Genomic DNA, 17,637 nt, shown 5'->3' on the forward strand with positions numbered 1-17,637 from the left:
TGTGATTTTGCGCGCAAGAGACGCAAAATAATTTATTTGCATACATATTAAAATCATACCCTAATTTGGTTTTGGAAAGAAAAAATGAAAAGCGAACACAAGCCCAAACAAGGCCAAGAACAATAAAGCTCATTTCATCCTCATAGTTCAATTTAGAAAAATTTTATTTTATAGAAGTTCTGTCATGCTGACTTGCTTTGTGCTTCATTTGATAAAAATAAAAAAATAAAAAGAGGCCAATACACATTATTTATTGGAGTTTCTGTAGCACTGTGTCTCATGTAACAACAGTTGTGTGATGTAATTGAGGCTGGTCAAACAGGCGAGAAGTTTACCTGCAGGTGGAGGAAGGTCTGGGAGAAAGGCTCCATCCTCACCAAGTACGAGGCCACTATGATTGCTGAGGAATAGTGTGTGCAGTAATGACACTGAGCTGACAGATCACCTGTAATCAACACATTCACTAAGTAAATGAAAGCATTGGTCCCTGAATGTCCAATAAAACATAAAAGACACCTAGAGCCTCCATGTCTGCAGGTGAAACAGACAAACTGCATGAACTTCAGCTGTTTGAGCAATAGGTTTTTGGTCTCAGTTACAGAATAGCTGCATACAGGTGCATATACAAATATGCTTTACCATCACTGTTTTCCACCTCATTGTATCTCTGAATGAATTTCTCTCTCCTCTTCTCATTTTGAGCTCCCATTGGTTTGGACAGATCTCTGAATGTAGCAGGGCAGGACAGATCCAGAGTCTAATAAGCGATGAATAAGATCAAACAAACAAACAAAATGTTTTAGCATTAAAAAAAAGAACATTTTTAGGTCAAAATGTAAAGTCTGGGCGATAGTAGTTCTACCTCTGATTCGTAATCAGCAATGATCCATGGAAAAACAGGATATTGCATCAAGTCATTGTATGTCCGCCCAGCAAGTGTGTTTAAATGCATAAGGTATTCAAAGTTACTGATTTCTCCTCTCTATGGAAAAAGATACACACTGTCAAGAACAGAAGAAAATAATACCAAAAAATATGCATTTGTGTTAATGTAAAATTAATTTTCAAAGAGCTTATATTTATATAAATATTCAATCAATTCACTGTATAAAAAATAATGGTTAATAATGATGCATGTATTGAAAGGCTCTTTACCTGCCATTTAATTAGGGCAGTCTTCTCAACTGCTGCCATCTTTCTGTATGAACACAACAAAAGAATAATTGAATAAATATTTTATGTCAAACAATTTGTGATATTTCTTTCTTACTTATTTGACAAATACCCTGTTTGACCTATTGCAATTTCACCTAACGTAATGCATACACAGTTTTTTTTTTTTTTTTTACTTCTTAACAGTTACAGAATCAATCGCCTTGAATACAGTGAATTCTGAACAAGTCATCCGAAACAAGTCTACTATGATTGAGGTTAAGGAATAAAAAGAGCTTTTGGATTTAAACCAATGAGACACATCAGACACAAGGGCCAAAAGAGAAACATACGTTCTTGTGGGAAAAAAGGGTTAAGATTTTATTCAGGCAATATGTTCCTTCCTTGAAAGGAGTATAGCGCCATCTATAGGTTTTGGAAAATATCTGTAAACATAACATTACCTCGGAAGTTTCCTCCTTCACACACATTAGTGAATTACAAGATTACAAATGCATTTCCTACAACAAGCCATCTAAACATTCAAGATCACAGCTGATTTGACACTATTTAAACTGGTTTGCTCTGAAATATTTATCACTGCTTATTACCACATATAAATGAAAAGAAAGCGATTAGAGAAGAAAATGCAAAGTTCAATCTAATGGGCTAATGGATGAAACCATTAATGCCCTGGACTTCAAAGAACATTCTGGAAATGTAATCCGAGGGAGTGTAAAACACAAACGCTGCAACACTTCTTTCTCCCCTTTCTTTTGTGCAAGCTCCGGTCACAGGACAATAAAACTTTTGGCACCCCGTGCAAGCGTTGCTTGGTAACAAAAGTTAAACAGGACAAAGCTTCTTTTAGGACTAGAGTCTGAAGATTCTCCACTTCAATTCAGCTGTGGACCTCATTTAAAAACTGTAAGTAAGATAAACTTATTTAAGTCTTTTCTTTCATACCAGAAAAAGGGATAAAATGAATCCTGGGTAACAATAGCTGGCTGGGGCAAACTGATGGTTTGTGTAACCCTTTTACCTGTAATTATTATATCCTTTCTGAAGTTGTCATGGAGCATGTTTTAAGCACAGGCAAAAAAATAACAAAAAAAAGGTCACTCTAACAATAAAATGTTTCAAGATATAGATAAATATTCCGAAAAATTTGCTTACTGACTGATTTGTAGGGTGAATTCAGGTAAAAATAGTGGCACAGTTAGACACTGAAGCTTAATTTTAACCTATCACAGTATGTATAAATTTTTCTATTACTAGAATTGTTTTTTTTTTTTTGTTTTTTTTTTACAATTTCAAACTAGACATTTGGATCATATTTTAAAAACAACAAAAATGACAAATTAATGTCTGACACTATTAACTATTTTTCGTTATATGTACAGTAAGTGTTCAAAAGAATACATTCAATATATTATTAATTTTAATTTTGGTAAAAAAAATTAAGACTCACTAAACAGTTGTTTGAGAGATTTTCAAAAGCATATTCATCAGTTAAAAAGTATATTTTGGTTACAAACTGTAATCGGTTTTAAATCATATAGTCGCAGAATCAATGTCACAAAAATAGCAATACCATCCGATTTTCTCTCCATTCTGAGGGGTTCAGAATCAGCGAATCACAAACAACATGAAGATGGATCACACCGATGGTCAGCTCCCTGTAATTGCACCTCTCAGATGCAACAGATTCAAAACAAAAGGTCTAATAGAAACAGGATGAACAGTAGTAGCCTATCCACCAATGTGATTAATGAGTCGCCAAAGGGCTTACAATGTAGCCACTCCTCCTTTTTAATGGGAAGATATGAAGGGAGCGATTTAAAATTTCTTTCCAGTGTCATTTATCAAAGTACTGATTTAACTCTCTCTACACAGTCACACGGACTGCTAGCGCCACCCTAGATCAGTCAGATGGAACACAAACAGCTTTTCCCAGAATATGTGTTGAGCGCTTGCCGTACCCACTGTTACCTGGTATTAGCCATAATTAGAGAACGACATTATCCCAAAAGATCCCTTTAGGGTAAGTTGGGTGTAAACATTACACCCCCCTCATTCCCCAAAAGGCCCGACACCTCCGCACCCAAATACTGCCTGCAGGCATACATGATACCACTTTACCCATGCAAACAACTAAACTGTCCTATCATTAAGTCATACATGCTTAAAGCTACGAGGTCCTGAGATAATAATTACATGACTTGAGTTAAGACTTAATCAAATTGATGCTTCAGATGCGCTTAACCATTAATCTGTGTCTATACAGCTCCATGGCTAAAGGAAAGAGAGCAGGTGGAGCCAAAGATACGAAGATCACACTGAAAATGGCTAAGAATGCCCTTAAAGTAACTCCAGATGGCAAACTACGACTTGATCTGAGCAATGTAGGCATCGCCACATTTCCCAAATGCCTCCTAAAGTTAAGAAACATAGAGGAACTTGACCTGAGCCGGAACAAATTGAAAATTATCCCAGAATTCGTTGGTCAGCTCTCTGGACTGCGTTGGTTAGACCTTCACAGCAACCAAATCGAACAACTCCCTGAAAGCATTGGACTCCTGACATCTCTGGTCTACCTCAACCTCTGTAACAACAACCTGGACTCTGACGGTTTATCGCCTGAAATAGGAAGTCTGAGAAACCTCCAGGTTCTCAACTTGGGTATGAATCGTCTAAACGCCCTCCCTCCCACCTTGGCCACCCTGACAAACCTGACGGAGCTGGGAGTTTTTGATAACTTGCTCACACGGATACCAGAATGCATAAACGTGTTGCCCAACCTGACGAAGCTCAACACCAAACGCAACCCTGTTTTCTATACACAGCGAGACGGCAAAGACTCTGACGCTATAAAACCAACAGGAAATCTGTTTTTGGTCAGAGAGGGAGATTTGTGCCATCCCTGCCTAGAGAGGTGCAGAAGGAAAAAGCTGCTTGACAAGTCGCAAAGAAAGAGTAATTTTTCAGGGCTGATCTCGCCAAACTCTATAGCTCGAGGTAATCAAGAAAATTGGCGGCAGCAGACTACTATCTCACCTCCAAGTTTTCAAAAAGGACAAGCCAGACCTGCCGGAGATACCAACACATTGTCTTTTATGAATAACCTTTATGAATAAGGGCATTCTACATAATGAATCAACTTTTAAAACTCCTGTACTTTTAGGGAATAAATAGGTTTTGCAGGGGGTCCACCAAATTTTGTTATATCTCAAGCTCATTTTCGTGGGGAAATTATTTTGAAATGTGTCAAACACAAAACAACAAAGTTAACTTCAACTAAAGCTAAAATTATGAAGTTAAAGTACTTCATTCTGCTTCCCAAATAAAGCGTTTTAAATAGAAATCAAATGAAATGTACATTGATGTACAAACATGAATTTATAAATACGCATATACATTATCTGACACTAAAATACATGTTTTTACAGGCCAGCCCAAAAATTACAATATCCTTTATCTCTCTATATATATTTCTTATTTTAAGAAAACAGCTTTGACTTTGAAGCCGATGGGAAACGATAAACATTAAGTCCATTCCCACTTCATCATGTCAAAATGTCAGGGGAACTAAACATGATAAAACTAAATTGAGTAGAAACTGAAATGGTGAGTCAAGGAATGATAATTTGAACCAAAAGAACATCTGAAATAACGAACAGGTAGAAAGCTTATGGCATCCTTGCAGACAATTAACAGCTATAAAATTGTGAGTTGTATTGGCTGTTGATGACTTTGAAAAGTTACGGAGGCTGTTTTAATTGGTAGGAAGTGCTGAAGATGCAGTAATTGTAGTTTCAGTGTAATGCCGGGATATTGTTCAGGGGATTGAGAATCTTCCTGTCAATCGTTAACCGCAAACATAACAGAATGGGTTTTCTGGAAACTTTGAAACCTGTTTCAGTATAAAAGCCTCACAGTCTCTCTAACTGAAATGGAAGCTGTCTGCAAGATGCTTTTGACACTCACCTCACATTAAGTACAGTTTCTCCCCTTCCCTTTAATGAGGAGACCACAGAGCACAGCCTAGAAAGAAAAGATAAATCAATTTAGTCTGTCACCTCACACACAGTTGTTTACCTGCCCGAATCACAAGCGCTTTCTCGTTTTACCTTTTATATGCGTTGACGTGGTCATTGTTGAAGAATACCAGGAAAACTGAAGTTCCGTTCTTTAAGAAAATTTCCAGGGCATTGTCCTATAGTGTCATGGAGAATTAATTAAATTATCAAACATGATAAATAAAGTAATACATATAATGGCAAAAAAATGCACTGGAGAACATGCTATTTATAGATTACAAACATGAAAATAATAATCAGTAACATTAAGATACAAGATTTATCCTATAGAATAAATAAAGTGCAAAGGTTTAATGACTATGGGCCTTGTGAATCTCACCTCAAGTAGAAAGCGCATGAAACTGGCCTCTTTGATGTCATCATATGACCAGCGTTTGCAGTTTGGGCTCACTGAGCTTTTCTCTTTAGTCATCATATTGCAAATATATGAGTCTCTCACACTATAATAAGTACAGAAAATGTAAGATACTGTTAAATCTGTACACAAATATAAAGAAAGCTGTTCTCAGTAAACCTAAAGTTAATAGTTATATTATTATATATATTATCACATAAAAAACTATATAATTACACAATTCTGATAAAATGCGTCTATTTTGCATTTTTCTATTTATTACAAACACACACATTGTAAATGATATAATTTTATAATGATATAATTACATTTGTAAAAATTCCAAAACCTTATTTTCAACTCTAAAGAAAAAAAAAAGATATTTTAAATGCTTTAAGAAGTAAAATATTAAATAAATAAAAAATGAAATAAATATACACTACTGTTTAAAAGCTTCTCATTAAGATTTTTTTAAAAGAAATAAATACTCTTATTGAGCAAGGATGTACTTAATTGATCAAAAGTGACAGTAAAGGTAATGTAAAAATATTAATATTAAAATACTGTTCTTTCTAACTTTGTCATCATAAAAGACACCTATAAAATATATCACCGTTTCCACAAAATAATATCAAGCAGCAACTGTCCAAAACCGCATATCAGAATAATTTCTGCAGTATTATGTTTCACTGAACATTCAGCTTTCCAATCACAAAAAAAGACCTTTTATAATGTAATAAAATAATATATTTTAATTTTAAGATCTTTTACTGTATTTTTTGGTCAAATAAATGCAGCCTTGGTGAGAATAAGAGACCAACACCAAACTTTTGAACAGTAGTGTATATAAGTAGAGTAGAGATTTATGCTGAGACAAAAATGGGACTTTACTTGGTCTGATGATGGATTCTACAGCACACATCTCCAGTGGAGGTCAACGTGAAGCCCTCACATATGTAGAGGTCAGCTTTGCCAAACAACAGCACTCCTTCGGTCACTATGTGACCACTGACGACCACCACACAGTGTTTCGCTTTGACCTGAGGTATGGACACATTACAGCAGACAGCATATGTATCAAGCAGCTCATATTGGAATCTGTGCTGTGCATTGAACTGTTTAAAATAAAGCTGTAATTTGTTTTGCATGCTGTCATATTCAGTGAATAAGTTAACACAATGTCAAGCGAAGTGTTCAAGAGTTGTATAAAGTGTGACTGCACCCTGCCTTCTGAATTGTGCCCTGGGGCTAACGTGTCAAGGAAGCACCACCCCAGTCTTGATTGATCACTATTACCACTTCATTAACTAAACAACACGGTGGAGAGACAAAAATTAAAGGGAGAAAAAGGCAAGATGCTGAATGGATGTGGTGTTTGTGCAACGAGGCCAATCTTCCGCAGGCGGAGTTCGCACGAAACCTCTCGATTATTCACGGCTAATTGTATTGTCTCCCTTCATTTCACACCATGCAGCTGCACCTGGCCTCAGCCCTGAGTCACCACAACTCTGGGCTCCGGGGATCCGCGTCCTCAAAACATATGGGGTCCAGCCATACTGCCAGCCGCTCCACAATTAATACAAATCAAATCAGAGCCTCCTCTCCATGCAAGCGCCCCCTCACCAGCACAGAGAGGGCCCCACTGTTTATTACCAGAATTAATCAATGACACAGCAACAATAGCAACACGCTAATTGATTAAGGCCCTGTTTAAATATATGGTCCACCTGGTGGGGTTTTGGTTTCAAACCGAGCTATAAACCTGAGTCAGTCTTAATTCTGTCTGGACTTGGGGATTTACAACAACGTCAAATAATACCTTGCTAGAGGATGTTTTTAAGAGTGCTCCGCTATAGTTTACTACAGAGAAAGATTAAATATGCACCACTCATCCTCCTTTCTGTCAAAAACTACGGGCATGACGGAAACCAAAGGCAGCCAATTAATTCATCTATAAGCATTTTTTGAAGGAAGGTCCTAAAGAAACCAGTTTCAGACCAGGTTCCAAGTCATAATAAAATAGATTTAGATCTAAACCGAGCAAATACTTAAATGTATCTTTTCAAAGAAATGGTATTCTAAAGGAACAAACAAATGTACTTTTTAACCAAACCACACACAGATTTTGCAGAGTAAGCACTGAGGGATCTATGTAATTATAAATAATAATGATAAAGTCATAACAATAAAGGCACAATAATAAGCATCATCATAAAGTCAAAATAACAATAATAATAATATAGTCATAACATTATAGTAATCAAAATACAGCCAAAACAATTAAGTCCTGATAAAAATATTTTCATTATTATTATTATTATTATTTTGCCTTTGTTATTATTATTATTATTATTGTTCCTAATAATAATAACAATATGTTATTTTCTATTTTAAATGTGGCATTTTGGGACCTTTATTGATAGGAATATTTGAGCTAGTACAAGAAATTCTGGGTAGGTGAAAGATTGGGGAATTATATTTGTACTCAGCATGTGCACTAACTGACACACTTAAACTCCATCCAAAAGCAATAATTAACAACACATAATACTCCATCTTTGGAGTTATTTCTTGTTTGAGCAATAATGAAAAGCTAAGCCTCAGAAGACATGGTGGCTGTAAATTACAATCCTCACATTGCCTCTGGTATTGTACGGAGAGGGCAATTTGGTTGAACACACTGCACAGCAGGACACACCACCTACTGAATGAATACAAGACAGCAGACATCACCCCCTACTGTTCCTTATTAATACTTCTGTCAGCCACTCTCAGCCCTATTAATGCTGAAGAGCACTGTCAGGCTTAGCACACACACACACTACAGCTGTCCACACGAAAATGTGTTTTCTGTACCAATGGAACGTGGCTCCAGGTGAATATGGGTCACTCTCACCTCTTCAGTGGGTTCCAGCTCCTTCAGTATGAGTTGAGTATCCATGCACTGCTCTGAGAAATCCTCGGGCAGAGGTGATGCCTCATTAAGGACAGGGAAAAAGGTCAATTGCTGACAGTCCAAACTGTGCTCTTCCTCAACCTCCCGGCTTGGCTCGCACAGGATCCTGGGGTCTGGGACACACAAAATATGTACTTTTAAAGAACTGTGCAGATACAGCTTTTGCTGCTTATTATAAAACACAGATCACTGATCATAAAAATGACAGGAAAAGGGTAAAACCTGAATCAGCCTCAATAATTTCTGTAGCTCCTTTGATTTCTTCAACAAAATTCTTCTGAATGAGTCCTGAGGTCAGTGATGGCATCTATTTAAAATAAATATATAAATAAATAATATGTATCAGAACAGAACTGAAACTGATAAAGAAGACAAATGAAAACTTGTTTTGTATATTTACTGTTATAAATTAAATGCAATATAATAAAAAAACTGCATTTGAAGATTATTCAATAGTGATAGAAAAATAGTTTAAAAATAATAATAATAAAAATAAATAAAAGAAAACCTGCATCTTTATTTAAAACTCAGAATTTTACTTTATCAATATTTCTTCACCCAGAAATGATTATTCTTATGTACACTGGTAATAGTTGACCTTTTTGGATCGATGTAGCTGCTGTCTGCGAATTCGGGATCGTGTGCGGTTGCGCCCCTCTGCGGTGTTCTGCACCCAGCCTCGTTTGAGGAAGACTCCTGGACCAGGGCCAAAGAGACCCCTCTCTCTGAGCAAGTCTTCCTCTATTCTTAGCCACTGAATGGCCATACGATCATTCTCATTATGCATCATCTGCACAAAACACAAAAGCAAAACAATTACTTTTTTTTTTTTTTTTTGCCGGATTCCTGGATCACATCTTTATAGGTGTTAATGGTAAAATAAATAAATAAATAATATAAAAACCTGTGCGTGACTCCTCAACATGCTGTCAAATATGGTCTCACAAGTTTTCCAGTGTGCTTCCATGTCTAAGACAAACCCCTAATGGAATCAAGCACACACAACATGACCACACATGAAGGTACACGACAAAGGTGAACAAGCAGACAGTTATATGTAAACGGTCCTCTGTAGCTATTAGGTTTGCACAGTTACAATAACATTTCGTAAATGCATTCATGTGGGAAAAACAAGCTAGTGGCTATTTAACCATACAATAAAGCTGTCTCCAATAGTCCTAAGTGTGCTCTAATTAACTTAAAGTATAATATAAGCACAGTGTGAGGTGGCTGCGGGCCCTGCGCCATGCTCTGTGCCCTGCTGATTTATTGAACTGATAGGCATTAGCCTTTCAGGAAGCCAGTGTACTTCAACACCGACCTGCTCATCTCCAGATTTACTTAAAGGCTCATTAAACCAATCATCACAGTGGTGTCCTCTCTGAGCCGGCCCAACAGCCGACTGACTGCAGTTCAGAGACTGGAGGTGAATCCAGTACTGCTATAGCCCGAACTGAGACAGGAACGAATTATGAAAGCACAAGATAAATCTAAAATTGGTTCAAAAAAAGGAACTGAATAAAACTGTTTTCTAAAAAACATCTATGACCATTTAATGTTTTGTTGCGTTACTGCTTTAACTCACAGTGGACCTAATTTGGCTTTTTTGACGTGTCTACTTAATGCTGACTTGGGGCCGATGAATAGTTATGAACAATAAATTTTAAACAATTTGTAGAAACTTCATTTTGACATGAAATAATTGTCCTGTTATTTGCGTCAAATGCAGCAAATTAAATCATCTGTTGTGAAATAATAAAACATGAAAATCTCCTAAGGGGAAAATACTTTTTATAGGCACTGTGCGAAAAGGACTTATGCAAGTAAACAAGAAAACAACACTTCAGAAGATCTATAAACTTTATTATTACATTAGGTTTGCAATAAAAAAAGTCATTTATTTTGTAGTTTTTATTCTTTACTCTGTGTGTTTGTTTCACCTACATACCCATCGCTGCTGAGAAAGTCGCAAAAATATTCAGGAAAAATACAATTTGAGTACCTCGAAAGACAAACAGTGACAAGTTATAAAACTAGAAAAAAAGGAAAGAAAATTGGGCATTTGTGTGTGCTAAATGGATGGCGGGATTAAGAAGTGTTACAAAGGAGTTCACAGGAGTAATTACGGTCCTGTGCTGACAGATAAACATTGAATCATCGCCTAATTGTATTCTTTTATTTAGAGAATCATAAGTAATATATAGCATTAATTACTCCATTTACCCAAACAGCAAACTTATTGGCCTTGTACATGCGCCACATTAAACAGCATCCCCTCTGCAATTAACATCACACTGATTTCCATTTTAATTACTTTCCACAGAAAAAGACTACCTTTGATGATAACATAACAATGTCAGCTTCATTTTAGGCTGTTGGTGAATGTTTAATAAACTTAACTTGATCATTAGCTATGTTAATTATCTTTCCATTATGAAGATATAATTAGTCCGTAGCATATATCTGAAATGAATCCAGAGAAAGTTTGTCCTGTGCCGTGCTGAAAGAGTAAGTTCTGTGGTGTACAGGGAACTGGATTAGACTGTGTGTGTGCTTAACAAACGTTTTAAAATGCTGAAATTGATTTAGCACCCACTAGACATAATTGATGTAATAGTAACAAATAACTAGATATAAGTTTGTAGACAAACTTTAAGTTGGCTTTAAAAAGCCTAGCCAGAAAGTTTGTAAAAGATTTAAAAGCTTGAAGTTTAAAGTTTTTGAAGGCAATACAGTCAATCAGAAGAACAGACATAGAAAAACATATCACTAGGGTAACTGGGTGGCTTCTAGGGTGGTTGCTAGGGTACTCAAGGTGGTTACTAGGGTATTTCTATGTAGTTGCTAAGGTACTCAGGGTGGTTGCTAGGTTGTTACTAACATGTTGTTAGCATTATTAACAAGTTAAAGGCATGTTTCTGGTATGATTAGCATGTTACTAGTTTTTTGTTAGCCTGTTTCTGGTATGATTAGCAAGGTAATAGCATGTTGTTAGCATTTTTCTATGTTAATCCAGCTAAAGCCAGTTAATTCAGAAAAAAAAAAAAGGTCAGAGTTACGTTTCTCCCAAGACGGTAGGCGGAGATTATTATGCAAAGTGTTCCTATTGACGTACATAGAGATGGGCAAAAGATTTGAAATCTATAACGACTCGTTTCAGCGATTCAGAGTCGACTCCTTACTTTAGAAGCCAATAACTTTATAAATAGTCTACTTTTTGGTTTATTTATTTGCACATTGTTTACACTGATCGACAGCTATATCATACACTGTAAAACAGGTAATTTTTGATTTCCCATCTGTGTGGCTCTTTAAAATTTGGTCTCAGAAGAAGAAGTTGTTTAAAATGGATTTCAATAAGTTGGATTTTTCAAGCCAACTTAACTAATACAAATAACTATGGTCAACCTCATCAATTAAAAATATTCTTTCCCCCCAATTTATTTGTACAGTTTTCTTTTTACTTAGAATTTCCCTATGCAGAAAGAAATGAGATAGGTAAAACTAATATTCCTTATTATTTTTCACATTACTATCAACTGAAATTAGAAGTCTACACTACAGTATATTGCAAGGACCATATAAATATGACTTCACAAAAAAGGGACAAAAAGTGTAATATATGAATTATTTACATTTCAAATAAAAAAGTAAAAACCCATTCTAAAGTCTTATCTTGCTGGCCATTATTTACATTTTCATAAAATAGCTAAGGAAAAAAGTTTAATATTCAAAATATTTCAATGTAGCCCTGTAAATATTTCTGAGTGTTTTATGGCATTTTCTGCATTTGGGCCAAAACTTACAATGACTATTAGTTGAGCAAATAACACATCTAATCATTCAGTTAAATCTTGCTTAATTGAATTTTCTTACATGAGCTAAAGTTAACTTTCTATCAAACCTTATAAGAACCAAAGTATGATCTGATGATTGTGTGTACCTCATGATGTGTTCATGATGACTAGTTTCCAGGAGAAATTCAAAATCCACAAAATTCTCAGCTAATTTCAAGCAATTCATCAAGGCAGCTGATAGGCTGTCACAAGCTGATATAACACAGAATAACACAAAATGAAGGTTTTCATCGGTTCGGGACTGCCTATAATTACCGCCCTCCTGTTTCTGAGGCGGAGACAGAGATAACAGCAGTTGCAAAGAAACAGCAATTTCATGCCCTTGTGCCTGAGTAATATCTCTTTGCATCCTTTTCCAGATGGCGACGTCTTCAGCGGTGGGAACTAATGATGTGGGCCGCGTTTCGGGGGGAAAAACAACAATAACAGTGTCTTTAACCTTCAACAGCAAACGCAATGTTCTAGTGAGCGTTCCCATGGAAAAAAATGAACAAATATCAATTACATCGCCCACTGAGGTGTACTCAGCTGTAATAATCCAAACTGATTTAGAGACAGGATTGAGAGTGCCATGGGGTAGGTGGCGACTTCCGGTTGCTGTGAAATTGGGATTGTGTGAGGGCACCAGTGTATGAATTCTCAATGACTAAACCGATCACTTCCTGTCTGTCTATAATATCATTCATAGAGTACACTCAGTAAAGCAGTTCTGGACATGCATTGCATCAAGGAACTGGAATATAACAGAAAACGTGTGTTTAATATAAACTTGATTGTCCTACCTCAGGAGTGCAGACTGGATCCTTCCCAAACCTCTTCTGAACAGACTGCAACGCACTGCTGAGAAGTCCTGCCCTCTTCTGGTGACCATTATTTGCTTTTTTCTTCTGAGAGTCTGAAAGAAATATGTTAAAAATATTTTGCAACCTACAGTAGTTATTAATAGCCAACTCCAATCTCCTCTTATATCAGACAAATACAACCGAAACTTAAGCAAAAGGAACAAAATAAGATGGCTGACAATAATCTCAATACTGACACACAAGCAAGACTGACCTATAAAGACCTGCCAAGCTTTCATGGCCGTCTCCTCCCACAGAGGGCTCACATCACCCATAGAAACCTGGCCCTCCTTGCTGCCCGGCTTAGCAGAGAGGTCGATTTTATATGCCTCCTCTAGTGCCTGTCTCCGCTCCCTCATGACTCGATTCCAGGTGCTTTCCACAAGCAGCATCAGCTCCGACTCCACTACTAGGATCACAATCACATTCAAAGCTTTTAATTTGAATTGCTTGGCAGACAGAACAAAACAATAAAAGTAAATGGATGGTAAAGAATAAAAACAGACCTTCTGCTGAATCTGTAACATTAGTCTGTGACATCACCCGGTTGTTCTTGTGTAGAAAAATGTGCCTCCAGATGTTTCTTGTAGGTTTTTTATGGACTTCGCAGCCAAACCCTTCAAGAAAACTAGAAGAGAGCATTTTTTAAAAATGATTTCTTACTCAGAAAATGAATATTAAAAGGAGGAGTATACTAATTATATTACATATATTTAACATATATTTAACACCTGTTCTTTCTTTCTTTCTTTAGCTAGCCATCTGTCTAAAACTAATAATTTTAGGGATGCAATTTTTTTCTAACAACCAATGATATGTTGGACTTGTGCTTTTTAATACTTAGAAATAAGACAACAAAGTGTATCCTGTATCCTGTCCTGAAAAGTCCCCCTGTCACTAACAATGAAACCCACCTGCCAGAGCGGATAAGTACGAGGCAGTGCATGAGACAGATGATGAAGTGGACATTGGCATTGTATGTTGCCATGATCACATCCCAGTGCTGCTGTAACAAGCGAAGTGTTTGAACGATGAGTTCCTGCTCAGCTGGAGTCTGTCTGGGCCGAGACAGGAAGTAAAGAAGGGCTCGGTTCAGGTTTTTGTACAGAACGCTGACTGTTATTTCCCGATTACCGTGACCTCTCTCCAGTGCCTGATGTCAATACAAACATGCAGTGTAAATACAGGTTTGTCTAGACTTGAAACAGTACCGTATTTTCCGGACTATAAGTCACACTTCTTTTCATAGTTTTTTTAAATAGGCTGGTCCTGCGACTTATAGTCAGGTGCGGCTTATTTATCAAAATTAATTTAACATGAACCAAAAGAAATTAACCAAGATAAAACATTACTGTCTACAACAGCGAGAGGGCGCTCTATGCTGCTCAGTGCTCCTGTAGCATATTATATATGTGATCACTACATGAGTGATGCAACTTATACTTAGGTGCAACTTATAGTCCGAAAAATACGGTAATACCATATATATTGGATAAATCAGAAGATAAACTCACCATTGCTATCTGTTCAGCCATGAAGACCAGGAGATTCTCTGGCTCTACCACAAACATTCCAGAGTAGAGTTTTCCCACTAGCATTTTACTGAAGAATGCCACATTCTCAACCAAAACAGCAGCTTTACCATCCTGCTTGGACCTGGATGGATCTTGGAATAATATAGTGGGACACGTGAGTGGTATAAAACAAGTTCAAACCCTGCTTATTTTTACAATATTATTTCGGCCAAAAAGAAAAAAAATCGATTTCTGACATTCAACAAATTAATTTAAAGAAGTTTCATATGGTGTCTGATATATTTTACCATCTCTGGTCACGTGAGTAGACTGGCCCTCTTCCTGTCCTGTCATGTGGATGATGTTCATCACAAACTCCAGGAGTTCAGTCTGAAAACTCTGCCTCTGCTCTTGACAGACACCATCCGGGGAAAACTAAACACAAATCATTCAGAATGATAAAATAATGCTGGAGGAAAAAAATCTTCACTACAGTCCAAAACAGCGCTACCAGCTTGACTGTATAAACCGCTAGATACTGTCCCCCAGTGAGCAGTAATGTTCCTCTCATTGTCAAAACTGAGCAAAGAGTGGCACCTTATGGAGGAAAAATATTATACACACTATCAGATGCTGGTTTAACAGTTCAGATATGACAGTTCCTTTTATTATTAAACTGCACTTGAAAAACGAACCTTATCTATAGTGTTTATTTATTATAATATAATTTATATTTAATATGAATTATTATCATTAGTAGTATTAAAATAAAACGTAATATATTTATAAATTATAATATACTTAAGTAAATTATTGTAATGCATTAATAAGTTATGGTATTATTATTTTGTTATAACAATAATAATAATAATAATATTATTATTATTATTGTTATTATTGTTATTTTTTATATTATTAATATTATTAATATTAATAATATTAATAATAATAATAACAACCACAGCAATAACATTTATAGAATGTATACAACAATATTGTGAAAAATCAGTTTGATTTATTAAATATCAATAATTGACATCCCTTACCTCTACTAGTTGTATTAAAGGATGAAAACCATCTTTGACAGGAATGTTAATGAGGCTGTCCATCAAGAGGATGCGGATGAAGTCACACACCTGCTTCCTGCCTGGGTGGGAGGGACGGAGCAAGAGGGGCTCCCCCACCACTTCTCCACTTTCTTTGATACCCTGGACACCTGCAGAGCTCTGTATGAGAACCAGAATACCACTTCTGTAAACTGCTTGACTGTGGGACAGTAAAATGTCTCTTGGGTATGTATTTAAATTGCACAGAAAAAAAAGTACAGTCCCCAAAATCTCACCTCTGGGGTTTCAGAGGGGAAAACAGCACTGGCCAGTGAACTTAGGAAATCAGGGGAGGTCCAGAGAGGATCTTGAGGAAACAAACTGTTCACCAAGCAGAGAAACTGCATCACACTACCCGGGTAATGCACTTCCCAGCCATCCGCACTTCCTGTTACAGGCTTTTTAAAGTAATACAAATAGCTGGTTTTACTGATCTTGCATCAATGACTATGGTGACACAGATAATGCATTTAAGTAACTGGATCATGCAACCTTTTTCCAATAAGTGACTGTAATCATGCTAACTGCCTCTAAAAGAATATGTACAAGATTACATCCTTCAGACATGCAACTGTCCGTCTATTCCAGTAATGCCTTTTTTTTAGCATGATGCTTAAATTTCTACCCAATTCCAGCTGCTATAAAATCAGAATGCTTTAAATATATATAAAAAAATGTGTGTCATGTCAATACATTTAGTAATTAAGACACACTTACCTTAGCAATGACAACCTTAATCAACTCTAAAAGAACACAAGCTGCATCTGCACATAGCTGAACGCCCTCAGTTCTATCACTGCAGCCGTCAATCAAACTCTGAAGCATCATGTCAACATCCACCTGCCATCCAAAAGACAATGCATAGGATAAAATTTCTCATAATTAATCAAAACCATGAAAGACATTAGCAGAGAGGGGAACTGGTCATTTGAACATTACAAATAAATACACTTTGGCATATCAGACAATTAGGCAATGTGACCTCTACCTGCCCAGGAGGAACCTGGAAATCAGATTTTCCTAGAAGCAGTGCAGCGATAGCTCCATAAACTTGAGGCAGGTGGATGTGGCTGACAAGAAGCTTCTGCAGGACTTCAAACCCCGGGCAGATACAGCTCAAACATTCAAACGACCATGAGCGAGACTTCAGATTATCTAAAATAAATCAAAAACAAATGCTGTTCAATTTTTTCAATGGTTGTAGTGCTGTACATAGCCATCACAATGATAGTACTTTTGAAATTTCATCTAGAATCACCTGTGATATTGATGGGCATCTCCATGGTCTCCACTAATGTTCCTGGTGACACACCCTCTCTAAACTTGGCCAGGATGCTTGGATATGATAGGAAGTGAGTAAGCAGTGTGAGCACCAGCAGCACTGTGCTGGTATGGATGTGGCTCTGTAAGAATAGGAGGAACCAATCGGATCCCAATGCGGAGAATACCTCTTCATGGTTACTGTCATTTAAGAAACATCAGCATATTTAGAACACTAGATTAAATTATTTGTCAGTGGGTTCATAGAAAAAAGGATTAAAGCGTGCAAGACTGTGTGTTGTTACATTGCTAATCTTGACTCACATGCTTGAATTGTTTGAGATGATTAGAGAAGACAGCATAGAGAGCAACTGGTTCCTGATCCAAACTGATCTCCCAGGGGTTTGACTCCAGCCTAGAGCCACAAAGAGTTTAAAGAGCATGTAAGCAGTCGGCTTCCTTCAGAATGTAGGATTTTGGAGCAAAGTACAAATCTAAAATCGTGAATGAAGTGTA

General features: G+C 36.7%; 2 protein-coding genes across 2 annotated transcripts in view; one reads left to right on the forward strand and one right to left on the reverse strand.

Annotated features, from left to right (window-relative positions):
- The window catches only part of LOC113112553 (WD repeat- and FYVE domain-containing protein 4-like), a 47,209-nt gene that overhangs the window by 8,122 nt on the left and 21,450 nt on the right, over positions 1-17,637 (reverse strand). The window contains 24 exon segments of the mRNA XM_026278230.1: positions 336-445; positions 640-757; positions 863-982; positions 1,156-1,198; positions 5,140-5,196; positions 5,283-5,368; positions 5,572-5,692; positions 6,478-6,626; positions 8,483-8,655; positions 8,765-8,849; positions 9,141-9,332; positions 9,447-9,524; positions 13,182-13,294; positions 13,456-13,650; positions 13,748-13,869; positions 14,156-14,394; positions 14,756-14,907; positions 15,064-15,190; positions 15,802-15,981; positions 16,098-16,259; positions 16,579-16,701; positions 16,850-17,016; positions 17,120-17,322; positions 17,446-17,536. Coding sequence (XP_026134015.1) covers positions 336-445; positions 640-757; positions 863-982; positions 1,156-1,198; positions 5,140-5,196; positions 5,283-5,368; positions 5,572-5,692; positions 6,478-6,626; positions 8,483-8,655; positions 8,765-8,849; positions 9,141-9,332; positions 9,447-9,524; positions 13,182-13,294; positions 13,456-13,650; positions 13,748-13,869; positions 14,156-14,394; positions 14,756-14,907; positions 15,064-15,190; positions 15,802-15,981; positions 16,098-16,259; positions 16,579-16,701; positions 16,850-17,016; positions 17,120-17,322; positions 17,446-17,536 — 3,206 coding nt within the window.
- On the forward strand, positions 1,524-5,126 carry LOC113112554 (leucine-rich repeat-containing protein 18-like). Its single transcript, XM_026278232.1, has 2 exons — positions 1,524-2,079; positions 3,440-5,126. Exon 2 carries the CDS (start codon positions 3,444-3,446, stop codon positions 4,287-4,289), a length of 846 nt encoding a protein of 281 aa, XP_026134017.1. The 5' UTR covers positions 1,524-2,079; positions 3,440-3,443; the 3' UTR covers positions 4,290-5,126.

The sequence above is a fragment of the Carassius auratus genome, chromosome 13 (genome assembly GCF_003368295.1).
Source record: "Carassius auratus strain Wakin chromosome 13, ASM336829v1, whole genome shotgun sequence".
Taxonomy (NCBI): domain Eukaryota; kingdom Metazoa; phylum Chordata; class Actinopteri; order Cypriniformes; family Cyprinidae; genus Carassius; species Carassius auratus.